This window comes from Mobula birostris, chromosome 5, assembly GCF_030028105.1.
Source record: "Mobula birostris isolate sMobBir1 chromosome 5, sMobBir1.hap1, whole genome shotgun sequence".
Classification (NCBI taxonomy): Eukaryota; Metazoa; Chordata; class Chondrichthyes; order Myliobatiformes; family Myliobatidae; genus Mobula; species Mobula birostris.
In genome coordinates, this window is record NC_092374.1 from 117,201,450 (window position 1) to 117,224,260 (window position 22,811).

A 22,811-nucleotide genomic window follows, 5' to 3' on the forward strand; every position below is an offset into this window, starting at 1 on the left:
CTCTAGACTTATTTGTGACAGGGGAGTGCAGAGCAGATTCGGCAGACTGGTGTCTAGGTTGGTATATTTGTTGTATGAACAGAGATTAAAAATGCTAGCTCTCTATTACTTCAGAGTTTAAAAGTAAATTTATTATCAAAGTACACATACTGTCTGTCACCATATACAACCTTGAGATTCATTGTCTTGTGGGCATATTTAATAAATCCATAGAATAATAACCATAGCAGAATCAATGAAAGGTCGCACCAACTTGGACATTCAGCCAGTGCGGAAAAGACAACAAAACTGCGCAAATACAAAAAGAAAGAAATAATAATAATAAATTAGTAGGCAATAACTATCAAGAACATAAAATGAACAGTCCTTGGAAGTGAGTCCATAGATTGTGGGAATAGGTCAATGATAGGGAAGTGAAGTTGAGTGAAGTTATGCCCTTTGGTTCAAGAGCAAGATGGTTGATGGGTAATAATTGTTCCTATACCTGGTGTGAGCCCTGAGGCTCCTGTACATCCTTCCTGATGGAAGCAGCAAAAGGGAGCATGTCCTCTGTGGTGGGGGCCCTGATGATGGATGCTGCTTTCCTGCCACAGTGCTCCATGTAGACATTCTCAGTGGTGGTGAGGGACTTTACGGATGATGGACTGAGAAATACCTAGTCATTTTTGTGGAATTTTCTATTCAAGGGCATTGCTGTCTCCATACCAGGCTGTAATACAGCCAGTCAATATACTCCCCGCTTATATATTCTTCGTAATTGTATTTCCATATTGGGCCCAGGATAGGTCCTCTGGAATAATAACACAGAGGAATTTAAAGATGATGACCTTCTCCACCTCTGATCTCCCAATGAGGACTGGCTCATGGACCTCTGGTTTCCATTCCCCAAAGTCAATATTCAGCTCCTTGGTCTTGCTGACATTCAGTAAGAGGTTGTTGTTATGACAATACTCAGTCATATTTCCAGTCTATATGCTGATTCATCACCTTTTATTTGACCCATGGCAGTGGTGTGGTCAGCAAACTTGAATATGGCATATGGCTGTGCTTAGCCACACAGTCATAAATGTAAAGGCAGTAGAGCACAGCTTTGTGGTGCACCTGTGCTGATGAAGAACATGGGGGAGATTTGTTGCCAATATAAACTTAAGGAAATCGAAGATTCAATTGTACAAGATGTTACTGAGGCCAAGGTTTTGGAGCTTATTGATTAGTTTTGAGGGGATGATAGTGTTGAATGCTGAGATGTAGTCAATAAAGAGCATCCTGATATATGCATCATTGCTGTCCAATAGGAGCAGGGTGAACTTCCGAAATGACTATTGTCCAGTTGTACCCACATCTACTGTGATGAATGGGCTTTGAGAGGTTGGTCATGGTCAGAATCATCTCCTGTCTAAGCAAGGACCTGGACCCACTGCAATTTGCTTATCGCCACTGAAGTCTACAGTGGATGCAATCTCAGTGGCTCTCCACTGGGCCTTGGATCATGTGGACAATAGTAATACCTATATCAGGAAACATATATAAAAGTTGCTGGTGAATGCAGCAGGCCAGGCAGCATCTCTAGGAAGAGGTAGAGTCGACGTTTCAGGCCGAGACCCCTCGTCAGGACTAACTGAAAGAAGAGCTAGTAAGAGATTTGAAAATAGGAGGGGGAGGGGGAGATCCAAAATGATAAGAGAAGACAGGAGGGGGAGGGATGGAGCCAAGAGCTGGAGAGTTGATTGGCAAAAGGGATATGAGAGGATCATGGGACGGGAGGCCTAGGGAGAAAGAAAGGAAGGAGGGGGAAGTCCAGAGAGTGGGCAAGGGATATAGTGAGAGGGACAGAGGGAGAAAAAGGAGAGAGGGAAAAAGAACGTGTGTATACAAATAAATAAATAAATAACGGATGGGGTACGAGGGGGAGGTGGGGCATTAACGGAAGTTTAAGAAGTCTATATTCATGCTATCAGGTTAGAGGCTACCCAGATGGAATATAAGGTGGTGTTTCTCCAACCTGAGTGTGGCTTCGTCTTTACAGTAGAGGAGGCCGTGGATAGACATATCAGAATGAGAATGGGACGTGGAATTAAAATGTGTGGCCACTGGGAGATTCTGCTTTCTCTGGCGGACAGAGTGTAGGTGTTCAGCAAAACAATCTCCCAGTTTGCGTCGGGTCTCGCCAATATATAGAAGGCCTCATGGGGAGCACCGGACGCAGTATATCAGCCCAGCCGACTCACAGGTGAAGTGTCGCCTCACCTGGAAGGACTGTCCGGGGCCCTGAACAGTAGTGAGGGAGGAAGTGTAAGGGCATGTGTAGCACTTGTTCCACTTACAAGGATAAGTGCCAGGAGGGAGATCAGTGGGGAGGGATGGTGGGGGAAGAATGGACAAGGGAGTCGCGTAGGGAGCAATCACTGCGGAAAGCGGGTTGGGGGGACGGAAAGATGTGCTTAGTGGTGAGATCCCATTGGAGGTGGCAGAAGTTACAGAGAATTATATGTTGTACCCTATCCGTTATTTATTTATTTATATACACACATTCTTTTTCTGTCTCTCCTTTTTCTCCCTCCGTCCCTCTCACTATACCTCTTGCCCATCCTCTGGGCATCCCCCCCTTTCTTTCTCCCTAGGCCTTCTGTCCCATGATCCTCTCATATCCCTTTTACCAATCACCTGTCCAGCTCTTGGCTCCATCCCTCCCCCTCCTGTCTTCTCTTATCATTTTGGATCTCCCCCTCCCCCTCCCACTTTCAAATCTCTTACTAGCTCTTCTTTCAGTTAGTCCTGACGAAGGCTCTCAGCCCGAAACGTCGACTGTACCTCTTCCTAGAGATGCTGACTGGCCTGCTGCGTTCACCAGCAACTTTTATGTGTGTTGTTTGAAATTCCAGCATCTGCAGATTTCCTCATGTTTACCTATATCAGGATGCTGTTTTATTGATTACAGCTCAGCGTTCAGCACAATCATACCCTCAGTTCTAATCAACAAACTCCAAAACCTGGGCCTGTGTATCTCCCTTAGCAACTAGTTCCTTGATGACCTCACCAGGAGACCATAGTCAGTGCAGATTGGAAATAACATCTTCTCACTGATAATCAACACTGGTGCACCTCAAGGATGTGTGCTTAGCCCAGTGTTCCACTGTCTCTATAGCTCAAGTGGCATCTATAAATCTGCCGATGATAGAACTTCGGCAGAATTTCAGACGGTGACAAGGAAGCGAACAGGGGCAAGATAGATCAGCTGGTTGAGTGATGTTGCAAAACAAACTTGCACTCAACATCAGTAAGATCAAGGGATTGATTCTGGACTTCAGGAAGGAGAAATCGAGGGAACATGCACCAGTCCTCATCATGGAAGCAGCAGTGAATAGGGTGATCAATTTCAAGTTCCTGGGTGTCAACTTCTCTGAAGATCTAACCTGGGTGCAACAAATTAAACAAAATAAAGAAAGTGGCTATATTGATTAGGAGTTTGAGGAGAATTGGTATGTCAACAAATACTCTCCCAAATTTCTACACTTGTTCCATGGAGAGTATTCTTCCTGATTGTGTCATTGTCTGGTATGGAGGGGCTACTGCACAGGATTGGAAAAAGTTTCAAGAAGTTGTAATCTCAGCCAGCACTAGCCTCCCCAGCATCAGGGCATCTTCAAAAGGTAATGCTTCAAGAAGGCAGCATCCATCACTAAAGACCCCCATTACCTCGGACATGCCCTCTTCTCATTGCTACCATCACAGGTCGTCTGAAGACACACACTCAACATTTCAGGAACAGCTTCTTACACCCTTCTATCAGAGGTCTGAATGGACAGTGAACCCATGAGCACGGCCTCACTATTTTTTTGCTCTCTCTTTACATTACTTACATAATTTAAGTTTTTCTATATATTTCTTATGTAATTTATAGTTGTTAAAATATGTATTGCCATGCACTGTTGCCACAAAACAATGATTTTCATGACATATGCCAGTGATATTAAACCTGATTATGATTCACTGCCACAAGGGCAGGAAGGGCTTTTGGATGTGCTCGTGTTCAGATGTTTCAAAAGGAATGGAGAGGGATGTAAGAGATGTGGGAGTGCATTGCTAATCAGGGATAGCATCATAGCTGCAGAAAGAGAGGTCATCATAGAGAAATTGTCAACTGACCCAGTGTAGACAGAAGTCAGCAACAGGAAGGGAGCAATCCGTCTGTTGCGAGCATTTTATAAGACTCCCAATAGCCATTGGGACACCAACGACCAGATTATTAAGCTAATTAGGAAAGGTGCAAAAATAAAATGATTGTTATCATGGGTGATTTCAACTTCCCTAATATTGATTGACATTTCCTTCGTACATGAGGTTTAGATAGGGCAGAATTTTCCTGGTGAATCCAGGGAGGACTTTTGACACAAAATGTGGACAAGTCGATAAGAGGAAAGACCTTCCTGGATTTTGTACTAGTCAATGAAACTGGTCAGGTGACAGATCAGAGACCGAGACCACAACTCCCTACCTTTTATCACAACTTTGGACATGGATAGGAGCAGATCCAGTGGTAAAGTATTCAGTTGGGGGAGGATCTTCAAGCATAAATTGGGAATAGATTTTCTCAGGGAAACAGACGATGGAAATGTGGAGCTCATTTTGGAAAAATTTGCATGGAATTATGGGGATAGGTTTGTTCTGTTGAGGCAGAGAAAGGCTAGTATAGTAAAACAAAACATAGTTGACAAGCTAAGTGGAACATTTAGTCAAGAGGAAGAAAGAAGCACACTTATGGTTTAGGAAGCAAAGATATGACAGGCATCTTAAGAGTGACAGGGTATAAGAAACATTATGATGAAGATTAAGAAGGGATTTAGGAGAGCCAGTTGGAATATGAGATGATCTTGGTGGGAAGGATTATGGAAAACCCTGAGGCATCCTACACATTTGTGAAGAACAGGAGGATGACTAGAGTGAGGGTAAGACTGATATGTGATAAGAGGGGAAACATATGGCTGCAATTGGAGGAGGTAGGAGAGGCCTTTAATTAATACTTTGCTTTGTATTCACCAGTGAGAGGGACCCTGACAAAAGTGAGATTGTTATAGAACAGGCTAATATGGAACATGTCGACATTAAGAAAGAGGATTGTTGGAACTTTTGATAAACATTAGGATAGATCCTATAACTTAGGTATATCCTATACTCTTGGCTGTAACTACAATGGGAAGCAAGAGATTGCTGTACCATTGGTGTTGATCTTTGCATCTTCACTGGCCACAGGAGTAGTACCGGAAGATTGGAGGAAGGAAAATGTTTTTCCTTTGTTCAAGATAGGTAGTATAGATATTCCAGGGAATTATACATGAGTGAGGATTATATCAGATGTGGGGAAATTAATGGAAATGGTTCTTAGAGATGGGATTTAGAAGCATTTGGAGAAGCATGCTCTGATTAGGGATAGTCTGCATGCTTTGTGTGGGACAGTTAATGACTCATGAGCCAAGGTGACTTTTTTGAGGAAGTGACAAAACAAATTGACAAAGGTAGAGCAGTGGATGTGATGCATATGCGTTTTAGTACAATATTTGACAAAATTCCCATAGTAGGCTCATTCAGAAAGTCAGGAAGCATGAGATCCAAGGAAACTTGTTTGCATGAATTCACAATTGGTGTACCCACAGAAGGCAAAGGATGGTGGTAGATACAACACATTCTGCTTGGAGATCCATGAATATTGGTGTTCCACAGGGATCTGTTCAGGGATTTGTGCACTTTATTATTTTTTATAAATGATGAGGAAGCAGAGGATGGGTTAGGAAATTTGCAGATTACAAAAGATGATGACGTTGTGGATAACATAGAGGCTGTGGGAGTAGTGGGAGACAGAATAGGAAAGCTTTGGCTCCTGAGGCTTCGGCGAGCAGAGGCTGTGGAAGAGCTTCACTCCAAGTGAGGTAAGGCCAGGTAAGTTCCTTTAATAAATCTAATTACCTTAAGAGTAGGTAATGGAGGTAGCAGTTAGGGCAGGTGAGTGCTCTGTTTGCAGGATGTGGGAAATCAGGGTGAGCACAATTGTCCCTGATGACTACACCTGCGAAAGGTTCATCCAGCTGCAGCTCCTGACAAACCGAGTTGGGGAACTGAAACTGGAGCTGGATGAACTTCGGATCATTCGGGAGGCAGAGGCAGAAATAGAGATGAGTTACAGGGAGTTAGTCATCCCTAAGAGTCAGGAGACAGGTAGCTGGGTAACTGTCAGGAGAGGGAAGGGGAATAGACAGAATGAACAGAGCACCCCTGTGGCCATTCCCATCAATAATAAGTACATCGTTTTGCATACTGTTGATGGGGACGACCTACTAGGGACAAGTTGCAGTGGTTGCGTCTCTGGCACCGAGATGGGACCCTCAACTCAGAAGGGAAGGAGGGGAAAGAGGAGAGCAGTAGTGATAGGGGATTTGATAGTTAGGTGGACAGGTAAGAGGTTCTGTGGAAGAGATTGAGAATCCTGGATGGTCTGTTGCCTCCCTGGTGCCAAGGTCCACGATATCTCGGATCGAATTCTCAGAATTCTCGGCGGGGGTGGCTAGCAGCCGGATGTCATGGTCCATATAGGGACCAATGTCATGGGTAGGAAGAGTGAGAAGGTCCTGAAAGGTGAGTTTAGGGAGTTAGGCTCAAAGTTAAAGGACAGGACTTCCAGGATATCAATCTCAGGATTGCTACCAGTGCCATGTGCAGGCGGGTTTAGAAATAGTAAGATAGCACAGATCAACACGCGGCAAAAGACATGGTGCAGGAGGGAGGGCTTCAGATTTATAAATAATTGGGCAGTTTTCCAGGGAAAGTGGGACCCGTTCTGGTGGGACGGTCTACATCTGAACTGGAGGGGGACAAATATTCTTGCAGGTAGGTTTGCTAGAGAGGCTCCAGTGGATTTAGACTAGATTCGAGGGGGAAGGAGAAACAGAGTGTAGGAACAGATGTAGGGAAGAAGGAAGAAAGAGAAATTAGTAAAGTTTGTTTGCACCATTGCTGATAAACAGAGAGTAAGAGGTTTCTTAAGTGCATTTATTTTAATGCTAGGAGCATTATAAGAAAGGTGGATGAGCTTAAAGCATAGATTGATACCTGGAAGTACAAACGTTTGTATGATGTTGTAGCTATTAGTGAAACATGGTTACAGGAGGAGTGTGATTGGCAACTAAATATTCCTGGATTTAATTGCTTCAGGTGTGGTAGAATCGGAAGGACAAGAGGGGGAGGTGTTGCATTGCTTGTCAGAGAAAATGTTACAGCGGTGCTCTGGAAGGATAGATTAGAGGGTTCATTTAGGGAGGCTATTTGGGTGGAATTGAGGAATGGGAAAGGTGTAGTAACTCTTATGGGGGTGTATTATAGACTACCAAATGGGGAACGAGAATTGGAGGAGCAAATTTGTAAGGAGATAGCAGATATATGTAGTAAGCACAAAGTTGTGATTGTGAGAGATTTTAATTTTCCACACATAGACTGGGAAGCCCAGACTGTAAAAGGGCTGGATGGTTTGGAGTTTGTAAAATGTGTGCAGGATAGTTTTTTTGCAGCAATACATAAAAGGGGCAATGAATAAACATAGAATAAATGAGAGAAGGGGCAGTGTTGGATCTCCTATTAGGGAATGAAATAGGTCAGGTGATGGAGGTTAATGTTGGGGAGCACTTTGGGTCCAGTGATCACAATGCTATTAGTTTCAATATAATTATGGAGGAGGATAAGTCTGGACCTAGGATTGAGATTTTTGATTGGAGAAAGGCTAACTTTGAGGAGATGCGAAAGGATTTAGAAGGAGTGGATTGGGACAATTTGTTTTATGTGAAGAAGGTAACAGAGAAATTGAGGTCATTTAAAGGTGAAATTTTGAGAGTACAAAATCTTTATGTTCCTGTTAGGTTGAAAGGAAAGGTTAAAAGTTTGAGAGAGCCATGGTTTTCAAGGGATATTGGAAACTTGGTTTGGAAAAAGAGAGTTATCATCAATAAATATAGGCAGCATGGAGTAAATGAGGTGCTCGAGGAATATAAAGAATGTAAAAAGAATCTTAAGAAAGAAATTAGAAAAGCTAAAAGAAGATACGAGGATGCTTTGGCAAGTAAGGCAAAAATGAATCCCAAGGGTTTCTACCGTTATATTAATAGCAAAAGGATAGTGAGGGATAAAATTGGTCCCTTAGAGAATCAGAGTGGACAGCTATGTGTGGAGCCAAAAGAGACGTGGGAGATTCTGAACGATTTCTTTTGTTTGGTATTCACAAAGGAGAAGGATATTGAATTGTGTAAGATAAGGGAAACAGGTAGGGAAGTTATGGAAACTTAATGTTTAAAGAAGACGAAGTACTGGAGCTTTTAAAGAATATAAAAGTGGATAAGTCTCTGGGTCCAGACAGGATATTCCCTTGGACCTTGACGGAAGTTAGTGTGGAAATAGCAGGGGCACAGACAGAAATATTTCAAATGTCATTAGTAACGGGGATGGTGCTGGAGGATTGGCGTATTGCTCATGTTGTTCCATTGTTTAAAAAGGGTTCTAAGAGTAAACCTAGCAATTATTGGCCTGTGAGTTTGATGTCAGTAGTGGGTAAATTGATGGAAAGTACTCTTAGAGATGGTATATATAATTATCTGGATAGACAGGGTCTGATTAGGAACAGTCAACATGGATTTGTGTGTGGAAGGTCATGCTTGACAAATCTTATTGAATTTTTTGAAGAGGTTACTAGGAATATTAACCAGGGTAAAGCAGTGGATGTTGTCTATATGGACTTCAGTAAGGCCTTTGACAAGGTCCCACACAGAAGGTTAGTTAGGAAGGTTCAATTGTTAGTTATTAATATTGAAGTAGTAAAATGGATTCAGCAGTGGCTGGATGGGAGATGCCAGAGAGTAGTGGTGGATAAGTGTTTGTCAGATTGGAGGCCAGTGCATAGCGGTGTGCCTCAGGGATCTGTACTGGGTCCAATGTTATTTGTCATATATATTAATGATCTGGATGATGGGGTGGTAAGTTGGATGAGTAAGTATGCAGATGATACTAAGATAGGTGGAGTTGTGGATAAAGAAGTAGATTTTCAAAGCTTGCAGAGAGATTTAGGCCAATTAGAAGAGTGGGCTGAAAGATGGCAGATGGAGTTTAATGCTGATAAGTGTGAGGTGCTACATTTTGGTAGGACTAATCAAAATAGGACATACATGGTAAATGGTAGGGCATGGAAGAATGCAGTAGAACAGAGGGATCTAGGAATAATGGTGCATAGTTTTCTGAAGGAGGAATCGCATGTGGATAGGGTGGTGAAGAAAACTTTTGGTATGCTGGCCTTTATAAATCAGAGCATGGAGTATAGGAGTTGGGATGTAATGTTGAAATTGTACAAGGCGTTGGTGAGGCTAAGTTTGGAGTATTGTGTACAGTTTTGGTCACCGAATTATAGGAAGGATGTCAACAAAATAGAGAGAGTACAGAGAAGATTTACTAGAACGTTACCTGGGTTTCATCACCTAAGTTACAGAGAAAGGGTGAACAAGTTGGGTCTTTATTCCTTGGAGCGTAGAAGGTTGAGGGGGGACTTGATAGAGGTACTTAAAATTATGAGGGGGATAGATAGAGTTGACGTGGATAGGCTTTTTCCATTGAGAGTGGGGGAGATTCAAACAAAAGGACATGAGTTGTGAGTTAAAGGGCAAAAGTTTAGGGTAACATGAAGGGAAACTTCTTTACTCAGAGGATGGTAGCTGTGTGGAGCGAGCTTCCAGCATAAGTGGTTGAGGCAAGTTCGATGTTGTCGTTTAAAGTTAAATTGGACAGCTATATGGACAGGAAAGGAATGGAGGGTTATGGGCTGAGTGCAGGTCGGTGGGACTAGATGAGAGTAAGAGTTTGGCAAGGACTAGAAGGGCCGCGATGGCCTGTTTCCATGCTGTAATTGTTATGTGGTTATATGGTTAATGTTGTAAGTTACAATAAGACATTGACGAGATGTAGAGCTAGGTTGAGAAGTGGCAGATGCAGTTTCATCTGGTACAATGTAGAAAGTTGAAATTGAAGGCAGTTTCAATGTTAATGGCAGGTTCTTAGCAATGTGGAGCAACAGGGGGATCTGGAGGCCAAGTCCTTAGGTCCCTTAAAATTGCCACACCAAGTTGATAGGGTGAATATGAAGGCTTGGGGTGTGCTAGCCTTCATTAATCGAAGACTCAGTTCAAGAACCATGAGGGGTATTTTGTTCAGTTCTGGTTGCCTTATTATAGGAATGATGTGGAAGTTTTAGACACGGTGCAGTGGAGATTTAGCAGGATGCTTCTGGATTAGATATCATGTCTTATAAGAAAAGGTTGAGCAAACTAGGGCTATTCTCTTTGGAGTGAAGGAGGATGAGAGGAGACTTGACAGAGGGGTATAAGAGGCATAGATAGAGTGGACTGCTAGTGCCTTTTATTCCATGGTGGCAATAGTTAAAATGAGAGAACATACGTTTAAGATAATTGGATTAATGTATAGGCGAGATGCAATTGGTGGTATTTTCTTACACAGAAGGTGATAAGTGGATGGAAAGCACTACCATGAGTAGAGGCAAGTACAGTAGAGATGGTAGAGGCAGGTACATTAGAGATGGTAAAGACAGGTACATTAGAGATGGTAGAGGCTGGTAAATTACAGATGGTAGAGGCAGGTATATTAGAGATGGTAGAGGCAGATCCATTACTTTAGGTAGAGACATTATTGTATATAAACTGGGCTAACCAGGAAAGGCTGAGGTCTTGTTCGAAATTGCATCCCATTCCAAAGACACTTCACCAGTTATCTCTGATCCTAACACACACAGCATAGAGGAAATACTACTGTAAGCATAAAAATGTTTGACTATTACATTCAAAAACAGATCTTGTGTGGGGAATTGAAGCAGGGAAAGATAGGATGAGCTTTCCATTTACAGTGAACCTAAAGATCAGATTCCAGTGGCTGAAATCGTTCTAAGGATAGTGTGTGAAAATGGTTTGGAACAGGGCTCACACTCTCAATCCCTGACAATAGCAACATGCCAAGATTTTGAGCACGATTCTTGAAACTTTATCAAGGCTGTAGAGCCTATATCAAGTTTCATAGTTACAAGATTTCCCTTCCCAAAACATGGCCTACTCCATGATTCAGACATTGGATTTCAGAGGCTGATCTTTCACCACAGATGAATTGTGGCAAAACTGTCATCATAACCACCAAATACTAAAATAAAAACACTCAAAAATTAATTACCCATTCTTTTTCAGAAGCAGCTTAATCCTTTTTCAGTAGTTTCTGCCTTATTTCAGATTTCTAGTATTTATCTCTATGTATTTTATATTATTGTTCAATGGCTAATTTTAGCTCTATATCAAGGTCATTTTGAACTTGTCAAGTTGATAGCTGGATAATTTTAATAATCATGTGATGAGCACACAACTTTGTTTTCTGAATTCAGTTTTTACAGTTCACAGTAAATTAAAAAAAAACAGCACCATACCCTCTGCTGGGATCAACAGCAATAGCACAAGGTTTGTCCATCATTCCGGATACAAGTTTTTTGTACTTCTGTCCATTAATCTTCGCCACATAAATGACGTTTTTGAAAGAATCTGTCCAGTAGATATTTTCAGCAACCCAGTCAATAGCAATTCCCTGTGGTGCTTGGAAACCAGGAATCTGAAGTTGAAACAAAATAAAAAATCACATTATACTTGTTTGTTGAAGTCACAATGATCCATCTTCTCACAAGATTATATTTCATGGAAAAGTAAGCATCAAAATTTTCAGTTAGTTACAATATTTATTTTCCAGAAATCTTCTAAAAGGGTTCCATTATTTCAATAGTATTAGGGAACCTAAGATACTTACACATCTGAAAATATCTATGATGAAGAACTTACAGGAAAAAATACTTCTCACAACTTCTCAAGCAAATTATATTCCCTACACCCATGAAAAATGAGATAATTTATTCTTCTATGATATCAATTGAAGCATAAATGTCAGATCAGTCACATATTTTAAGCAAATACTCTACATAAATATATGCATGCTCTATTTAATTTCCATAAAAGGAAAGCACATCTAACTACGTAACACTGTCAGCATACATACAGATGTACTAAATTATATGTTAAAAGCTCTGCAGTTTGGATTGAGCATTATACTCTTGCCTTGGGGGTATGAATACTGAAACCAAATTAAGATACTTTTTAACTATGAAAACTCCATGAAATTTAAATGTTTGCTCATGGAATGAAAAGAACATCCATGAAATATTCTTACTTGCCACTGTGTTCCCAGCATCTACCACCCTCTGTGAAATATAAATTGTCTTGCAAATCTCCTCTACACCCACACCTTAACACTTTGCTCTCTGGTATTTGATATTTCAACCCAGGGAAAAAGAATGACTATATATCCTATCTATGCCTCTCATATAAACTTCCATCAGTCTGCCCCTCCGACAGCACAGAGAAAATTCACCCAACCTCTCTTTCTTGCTAAATCTAAGCTTGTCCAATCTCTCCATATTGCTAAATATTACAGAAGAAAAGCCTACACTTTAAAAGCTTATTTTATTTAAATTTATAATTACCTTACAGATAACATTAAAAAAACCTCTGATTTTGACACACATTAAAAGTTATGAATCATTCTCATTTAATTAGCCAGAAATTACTTCTAAACTGTCCATCCAGAATTGAAAGCAGAATACAAAAAAGAGGCATCACAATCTATTATATTTCTTAAATTTGTTCCCATTGAATATATATTTTCACTATTTCTGGGTAATACCTAAGCCCCTATGTTTTTATAAAGCCTTAAATGTAATAAGTATTGAATGGAAAAAAAAAGCTACTATGCTTCATTGTTAAACTGCACGAAGTTTATCACCAACCTTTATCTACATGAGTAGTGTTTATGGCTTGCCTAATTTGCCATGACCTGAAGCATAATGCATATCATTGATCTGTCTAATTATTGGAGGAAACTAAATAAGAATTAAGCTTTTTGGCAAACTAGTGAAACTGGATCCATTTTTTTGAATAATGAATGGAGTTCTTAAGTAATTTGTTCAAGATTTCAAGCAACCTGATGGGACAAGGTCCTCTTCCAATGGCAGGGAGGGAAAGCACACTGTACCCAAAGGTATGTACGGCAAAAAAAAGGCAGGAAGAAAGAAAGAATGTTTTATGAGGTGTGGGGTAGGAGGGAGAATTGGATCTGCATAATAAGCAATAAAATGTTAAGTGGGACCTTAATATTTCCATCCATCTAGAGTCCGCAAGCAGCGACTTTAAGAGGTATTCCATTCACTCTCCTATTTGGAAAATACATGCATATCACAGAAGATTTTTGCTACTTTGTGATCAATATTCTGCTATTTAAAAATAACTCATTAGCAGATTGAAATAATTTTGTTTTGGCAAAATCATAGTTACAGGAAAGCTGTTGGATAGCAATCAAAGAGTAATTTAAAAAGTTAAAATATATAAAAAAGATCACTCCAGCAGAATTCCTGTGAAACTTAAATAATATCCAGATTATTTTACAAAATATAATCTACTACATGGACCATGTCCTATAAGTATTGACTTCTGTGCAGGAATACTTGTTACTGTATAATGTCACACAAGGGGACTCAAATTTACAGAAATGTGATTACTGTTCTCTCCAATAGGTTAACTTCCAGTATTATATTACAACTCTGTTTGATATACAATGACCAAATTAATATCGATTAAAATCAAAGTAAAAACTGAGACAAAGAGGAATGTTAAATTGGACATTAAGAAAGATGAAAACATCAACTGGTGGGGAAAATTTAGGAATCACAGTAAATAGTGTTATAATTCACTTGCAATTATATACTCATTCCTAATCACTTGATGCATGCTATTAATTATTTCTTGAAATTACATTAAGGTCAGTGGCATCACTTGTCTGACTTTCTCGCTTGTCTGCAATGTCTATGAAGGAGATTCTGCCTGTGTGCCCATTGGTCCAGAAGATCTTTTTCCCTTTAACGTACACATCCATCATACTAATTTTGACAGTTTCATCTCCTTGAAACACTTGTTCATAGGCTGAGTTGGGGTCAAATGGATATATACTGCGAATTTCATTTCTGGTTGCAATGTAGAGCACTTGATGTTCTGAACCTGTGTGAAAATTACAAGAACAAAAGGTTACATTATCTTACGGTTCTACATCTACACCTTCTATGAATCACTAACACAGACCAATTTTCAAGCAGGTGTGGATCACTGGACCATCTAATTCATTATCAGACATCCCATAAGCTTTTCTTAATTGCTTTAAGAATTATGGAGCCAATAAATCTGAATCTTATTTACTGACAGGAACATCTCTAGTCCTTTACTGACCTCTGTCTTCACTTCTGGTGCACCGTTGTTCGGGGTATTTCAGATTTTTCAATTGTGTGTTGCTATTTCAAAGAAAACAAATTGCAATTTTCTTTTTCCTTGATTATTACTCTCTGTTTGTGAATTTCATTCAAAGAAGGAAAACTTAGCTGATAGTATAATCAATTTTAATCAAATCACCACAAGATCTTTTTTTCAAACAAGCCAAATACCAAAACAGCCAACCTTCTCTCATAGCTCTTAAGGCCAAAATTAATCTAATGTTCTTTTGCAGGTGTTACCTCATTGCTACCAAAGATAAATTTTGTGCATTTTCTTAATTGCTAAGTTACACCTATCTTCATATACGTAAAATATTTATTTTTTCCTAATTATCATGGAGATAAAAATGACGAGCTCTTCTGCTCAGATGCAAAGATTTATTTTTCCTGATGCAAGTATCTTCCTATCCAACAAATGATGTGCATTGAAAGTCATATAATTCTACATATTTTAGTTGACAGTGTCTTCATCTTTTCTATCCGCATTTTGAAATGTTATGGATGCTTTAAATACACATTGACAATTAGTTGTTTTGGTACAAACTTCAAATATAATCTTTAGATTGATACCATCCATTAATGATAGCCCCACATCTTTTGCACATAACTTAAATCATATCCAGACACCAGACCTGAAGCTTCCTCAAAAATATTCAACACATTGCATAACAGATTATCACTCTTAGAATTGTCCAGAATATCAAATTAATTCCAGGCTGTCTGCTATTTTTAAAGAATTCTCACAATTGAGTTACACCTTTCAAGTGCATATAATGAGATAAATTAAATGTTCTTCCTTTTCAATTTCCAGTATGGCAAACAATTCTACTGAAGTCTGGAGATGAATGGTTCAAGGATCCATTTTCTAACAGAGACACAAGAGACTTCAGATGCTGGAATTTGAGCAATGAAGAATCAGATGAAAGAACTCAAAGGGTCAAGAGACTTCTGTAGGAGGAAAGGAACTGCCAACTTTTCGGGTCAAACCTGATGCTGGGTGTCAATCTGAAGCACTGAAATTCCCTTCCTTCCACAAATGTCACTTGTACCACTGAGTTCTTCCAGCAGATTATTTATGGCAGTATTTTATACTGAACTGATTCCTAGTAACAGTATAATAAATATAGTGATATCTCATGTGTAAACCAACTCCATCATTTGTCAACACCACAATATGTTCTGCCTTGTAAATATTAGTCTTGGCTTTACTTTGGAATATTCTACTCCACTTTTGTATATGCTTTTGATACTCTCTGATACTTTTTAATAACATTAGTATTGCTCAGCATCACTTTGCTTGTTTCATGTGCATTTGCTGTTGTCCTTTGTTATATCAATAAATTTATTCCTTTTCTGTGGAAGAAATTAGTACCTTTTGAACAACATTTTGGTTGCAAGTTGAGTGTAAGAAGGAGTGATTCTACGGCCATCAACAGAAAGGTAAATTGCATGTTCTGGGGCACAAAGGTGAGGAAAGATTATTCCTCCTGTTTCCACTATCCTAGAAATTACCAACTAATTCCCAATCTTCCCCAAATTTGAAACCTGTACAAAAACTGAAATCTGATATTGCATAAAATTCACGATTCTTCCATATCCACACAGGTCGATCGTTCCTAATGAGTAGATGAGATTAACTTTTCAGAGCTGCCTCACATCCCTCACTTTCTATTCAGAATGATTTCTAATCAATTTTCTCTATCAACAAAAAAAAAAATCAGCCTGGCTTTTAGAATGTGATCAGCTTTGTCCTGTTCCCATCCTGAATATTTTATGTACCATATTTTTTGTAAACACTAGCACGATTAAGATTTTCACACAGGATGTAAACTTTCCTTCATATTGTATTTTGCAGATAGATTGCTCTTTCACTTTAACACCAAATCCAAGAATACCGTATACTGTTTGCATTTTGCTTTGGAAATTATTTTCAAACTTTAATAATCCAGATATATAGGGGGGGCAAAAAAGAGGCAGATAGAATACAGTGTAGAGAAGTTTAGGGATTATGCACTTTGTATGGAAGGTGCAGACTATTTTCTAAATAGAGCTATAATTCAGAAGCTGGAAATGCAAAAGGACTTGGGAGTCCTAGTTCAAGGTTGCATTAAAGTTTATTTGCAGCTTGTATTAGTAGTAAAGAAAGCAAATGAAATGTTAGTATTAATTTCAAGAGGATTAGAACATGAAGGAAAGAATGCACTGTTGAGGCTTATCAAGGTTTTGGTCAGACAGCATGTGGAATATTTGTGAGCAATTTTGGGCCTTGTATTTACAGAAAGATGTGCTGGCCCTCAAGATAGTCCAGAGGATGTTCACAAGAATGGTCCCAGGAATGAAAGGCTTAACCTATGAGGAACGTTGATACCTCTGAGCCTATACTTGATAGAGTTCAGAAGGAATAGAGAAGATCTCATTGAAACCTAGCAGATACTGAAAGGCCAAAGAGACTGGATATGAATAGGATGTTTACATTGGTAGGAGGGACAGGATCTGAGGATGTAGCTTAGCATAAAGAGACATTCCTTGAACTGAGAAGAGAAGGAATTTCTTCAACCAGATGGTAGTGAATTTGTGGAATTTGTTGCCACAGAAGACTGTGGAGGCAAAGTTACTGGTTGAATTTACAGTAAGGCAGAGATCTTTTGTACTCCCTTTTCACCTATGACTGCGTTCCTGTACATGGTTCTACATCAACAGAGCTGTAGTGGAGCGTATATCAAGCTTCAAATTCCTTGTTGTCCACATTTCCGAGGATCTCACCTGGTCCCTGAACTCCTCCATCCTGATCAAAAAGGTACAACAGCGCCTTTATTTCCTGCAGAGCATCAAGAAAGCTCACCTCTGTCCCAGGATACTGACGGACTTTTACCGCTGTACCATTGAGAGCATACTCACCAAATGCACCTCAGTGTGGTATGGCAATTGTCCCATATTGGACCACAAAGCACTCCAGCGTGTGGTGAAAACTGCCCAGCAGATTATTGGCACCCAGTTGCCCACCATTGAGAACATCTACCATAAACGCTGCCTGGGCAGGGCGAAAAGCATTATCAAGGATGCATCTCACCCTAACCATGGACTTTTTACTCTCCTCCCATCCAGTCGGTGCTACAGGAGCCTCCACTCCCGCACCAGCAGGCACAGGAAGAGCTTCTTCCCTGAGGCTGTGACCCTGCTCACATCACAGTGCTAAGCAGTATTGCATCCGTATTGTACTGTCTCAGTACTTTTATATTTGTGTGCTGTAGCACTTTTTATTCGCAGTTATTTTGTAAATAACACTATTCTTGGCATTCCTGGTCAGATGCTAACTGCATTTCATTGGCTTTGTATCTGTATTTGGCACAGTGACAATAAAGTTGAATCTAATCTAATCTAATCTAATTCTCGTTTGGTAAGGGAATTAAAAATTACAAGGAGAAAACAGCGAAGCAGGGTTAAAAACAAAAACCAGCCATTGCTGAATGGTGCAGCAGAATTTATTGGCTAATTGGCTCAATTCTACTCCAATACTTTATAGTCTTATGGTTTCTACTTCTAGCTCAGTAAAAAAATATAAAAATATGATTGGTTGCTCTGCCAGTTTAATGCCATCACACAGAAAAAGAAAACAAATATACTATATGAAGTAAAAGTTTGACATAATTTTAGATGTGATAAACTACAAGCTTCTCATCCATTTACAGTATATACAATGCTGAAATTGATCATGGAAAGCCTTTTCCTCTAACAAAGACTGGTAATTTGCACCTGCTGTGATACTGCCTGAACATAGTTTCCACATTTAATGAGCTGCTGGAGTAAGGCTATAAGTGTAGAAACTACTCATTTTCTCTCCTAATTGTTGTCTGATTTTTCTCTTTGATATGCTATTTTGTATCATTAGCAAAGGATTGCTCTAACTGCGTGAACAGGTGTTATCTCTCAATTATTTCATCCACTTTTGACAAAACCCTGGTTGAAAAGTAGTTCATGCAAATTAATGAAGTGATTCTCAATTTCTCCCATCAAGTCCACACATATAAGATGGGTATTTGTGTTCTCTGAATTTAGATTTAGAACCATAAGGCAGGGAAGGCGGATGTTTCATCCATGCCGACTTGTTGGTTAAGTTTTACAATTGGTCCCTTTTTGTATTTCTTTTCAAGTTTGCTTTTAGGAGATGTTAATGATTCTGATTCTCCCAATCTTGTCAGACAGTTTACTGAATGACTTTGTTACTGAAAATTGACCAACATTGCACCAGACTTAGTTGTATAGTAATCATTGGTGCATACAGGTATTTAGTTTTAATGGGCTGAGAACAGACTGAGAGGCTACACATTCCCCTTTGAATGAAAGGAAAAGTGTTGGGTGATGTCGACATTCATTGATGTGTACTGTATGCCAGTTAATAATAGGCTACAGCAAAAATAACCTGAATTTCTGAGATGGGATGTATATGTTCAAAGTATTAGCGAAACAAAGAGAAATATCCAGGTCTATAGTGCTGAACATAACAATGTAATGGTAACATATTACTTGATAGAGGCATATAAAATGATCAGAGGCATAGATCGAGTGAGTAAGTAGAGACTATATCCCAGGACAGAAGTGGCTAATACGAGGCCCTCCTTTGGTTGAGGTTGACTATGTATGTTGCTTTCCAGATGTCAACATTTGATATGCAAGCCAGGGCAGTAGGGTATGGAAAGCAAGCTGTTGCCCATGAACCAGGCTCCCTTTCTCTGTGCGGCTGATGAATCCAAAGGAATGGAAGAGACCGATATAGTTTGGCACCAGTGGTGTCACAGGAGTTGCCAGTCAGTGTTGAACTCAACATAGGACTGCCATAAGGACACCAGCTCCAGACTTTTCCCTCGGAGTTTACTCCCGAAGCCTTCCCATGAGTGGGTATAGCCCCAAGGCAGCAGAGGCTAGAGATCAGAATTTTCCTCTCCTAGATGAGCTGCCAACCATGAGGAGGCCATCTGCCCAAAGTGATTGGTTTTACGGCGCCAGTAACATGCCTTTGTCCATTCTCCTGTCAGTAGAATTGGTTCCTCTAGGCTTAGTAGCTAAACTATAAACAATATATAAGTTTGCTGATGACTCCACAGTTGTAGGTTGTATCTCGGGTGATGATGAGTTTGAGTACAGAGAGGAAATTAAGAACCTGGTGGCATGGTGTGAAGACAATAACCTATCCCTCAATGTCAGCAAGATGAAGGAATTGGTTGTTGACTTCAGAAGAAGTAGCGGACCACACGACCCCATCTACATCGGTGGTGTGCAAGTGGAACACGTCAAAAGCTTTAAGTTCGTCATGGTCAATATCATAAATGACCTGACTTGGTCCAACCAAGTAGAGTCCATTGCCAAGAAGGCCCACCAGCGCCTTTACTTCCTGAGAAAACTAAAGAAATTTGGTCTGTCCCCTAAAGCCCTCACTAATTTTTATAGATGCACCATAGAAAGCATTCTTCTAGGGTGCATCGCAACCTGGTATGGAAGATGTCCTGTCCAAGACCAGAAGAAGTTGCAGAAGATCGTGAACACAGCCCAGCACATCACACAAACCAATCTTCCATCTTTGGACTCACTTTACACTGCACACTGTCGGAGCAGTGTTGCTAGGATAATCAAGGACACGACCCACCCAGCCATCACACTTTTCATCCTTTTTCCCTCCGGGAGAAGGCTCAGGAGCTTGAAGACTCGTACAGCCAGATTTGGGAACAGCTTCTTTCCAACTGTGATAAGACTGTTGAACGGATCCTGACCCGGATCTGGGCCGTACCCTTCAAATATCCGGACCTGCCTCTTGGTTTTTTTGCACTACCTTACTTTCCCTTTTCTATTTTCTATTTATGATTAATAATTTAAATTTTTATTCTATTTGCTATCAATTTGTACACCAGGGAGCGCGAAGCGCAGAATCAAATTTCGCTGTGATGATTGTATGCTCTAATATCAACATGCATCTAATGTGCATCTTTATTGTTTAGCGACAATAAAGTAATAATAATAATGTGAAGGCCAGGAGCTAGTCTTGATTGTCAGACCATTTAAGATGCACATCACTGGGAGCACTTAATAGATAGAGGTAGCTTATCCCCACTACCTCCCCTAGCTCTGACAACCTTAGGAACCTGTGGCTAATATGAGGCATGTTATTTTCAGGTGATTGGAACAAAGTATAGCAGGGGATGTTAGAGGTAAGTTTTTTTTTACACAGAGTGGTGAATGGGTGCAATGTTCTGACAGGGGTGCTGGTAGAGGCAGATGCATTAGGGGCATTTAAGAACCACTTAAGATAGGCACATGGATGACAGAAAGATGGAGGGCATTGTAAGAGGGAAAGGTTAGATTGATCTTAGGATAGGTTAAAAGGTCATTATAAAATTGTGGAGCAAAAGGCCTTTGGTGTGCTGTAATGTTCTATATTCTACTGTTGCCTCTGACACTCATTCTTTTGAATACGATGGATGGAAGACTTTAGCGTGAACATTATCGGGAAGAGGCATTTCACTGCAGCGAGACATTAGGCATTATAAATGTCTTTGAAACAAAACAGAGAAAGCTCTGTCTATAAAAATGATGGAAGAAAATTGATAACTAGTTAACTTGCCTCCTCACTTAGCCAGCTACCAACCTGTCAAAAGGACTGATGTTTTATAAACAAGTCAAGTCAAGTCACTTTTTATTACCATTTTGACGATAACTGCTGGTACAGTACACACTAAAAATGAAACAACATTCTTCCAGGACCATGATGCTACATGAAACAACAAAAAACTACACTAGACTAAGTGAGACAACACAAGGCTACACTAGACTACATAAAACAACACAAAAACTACACTAGACTACAGACATACACAGGATTACATAAAGTGCACAAAACAGTGCATGGCGGTACAATAAATAATAAAGAAGACAATAGGAACAGTAGAGGACAAATTACAATATAATGATAAATGATGTAGATGTCAGTCTAGACTGGGTATTAAGGAGTCTGATGGCTTGGGGGAAGGAACTGTTGCACAGTCTGTTGTTTCACAACATTTCTGAAAATATTTGCAAAGAAATAAAAATAAAGAAGAGACTAAAACATCTCCTGGTGAACCAGAAGCTGAGTCACTGGGACTTCCGAATGGTTGGTCAGTAATTATTGGAGTTTTCCTGTACATAATGTTTTATAGCCGTTAACACTAATCTAACTAGGTAACAAATAGTGTTCCAATTGGAAATTGAATAATAGTGTTAAGGATAAAGGATAGAGGCCACGGAACTAAACCTTCAGGAATATATTCAACTAGGACATTTTAGATGCCTTGCATTTATTTACATTTTTGTAAAGAGGAAGGCAGAAAATAACTAAATAAATTTTAATCTGTGAGCATTGAAGACAAAGCTATTAAAAATCATTGAAATTAGTTTATAAACTGGGCTATTTCCTCACTAGGAAATTTACATTTAATTAAAAACAACGTCTTGTGAATTCATGACATCGGCACCTATTATTCTTCTAACAATCCATTGCTTATGTGATAGCAATCAGTTTTCCAACACCCTTCTCCGCTTTCTAGCATGCAGCCATGGGAAGACTGAAATATTTGCCTTCAGATCACATCACAAAAATAATATTTTTTACTTTTGTTGTAGCTCTTTCCTCAGGTTTGTTCCTAGATTGAAGTTGATTGTTCAGAACTTTGACATTGCAATTAACTCTGAGCTTAGCTTCCATAATATATATCTTTTCCCTCCATCTAGATAGCATCACTCTCCTTGGCAAAATTCTGAGCCTGTTCGCAGTCAAACAACTAATCCATGATTTGTCATCTCTTAGAATGAAATGTTCCTAGACTTACCCAGCAGGCCTTACATCTTTGATCCTTGTTGAAATGAGGTGACCAAATCTCTGCTGCCTCTTTCTTAACCTGCACCAAATAACAATGTCTTTTTCTCCTGGACTCTCAGATCTAAAACTAAACCTCAATAATTGAATTTGCTGTCAAACACTGATACATCAGACCCTACATCAATTTACAAGCTCAAAATATTTTTATAAGAAAAGTAAAATAGAAAATAGTCAGACAGTAAATCTGGAAAGAGAAACATAATTAAAACAGAAATGTTGACCATTTATTTCCTTCTGCAGATGCTGCCTGATTTGTTGTGTTTCTCCATCATTTTGTGTATGTTGGTCAAGATTTTCCAGCATCAGCAGAATCTCTTGTGTTTAGATCAAAGATGTATCAGAAGTCAGAAGAACTAGAAAACATATCGATTTTAAGTTGCAGAGAAGATGGGATGGATGGATAAGGCAAGGGAAGTGCATATCTTTTCGAGAACTGCACTTATTTTAGATTTTCTTTTACTTTTTATG

The 22,811-nt window shown here is 39.6% G+C and overlaps 1 protein-coding gene across 1 annotated transcript in view; it reads right to left on the minus strand.

Moving 5' to 3' along the window:
• LOC140197951 (low-density lipoprotein receptor-related protein 1-like) overlaps nt 1–22,811 on the minus strand; it is a 2,495,129-nt gene that overhangs the window by 72,107 nt on the left and 2,400,211 nt on the right. Inside the window, exons 77-78 of the mRNA XM_072258609.1 lie at nt 13,930–14,171; nt 11,504–11,682 (exon numbers count right to left, since the gene is read on the minus strand). Coding sequence (XP_072114710.1) covers nt 11,504–11,682; nt 13,930–14,171 — 421 coding nt within the window. The remainder of the gene's footprint in view (nt 1–11,503; nt 11,683–13,929; nt 14,172–22,811) is intronic.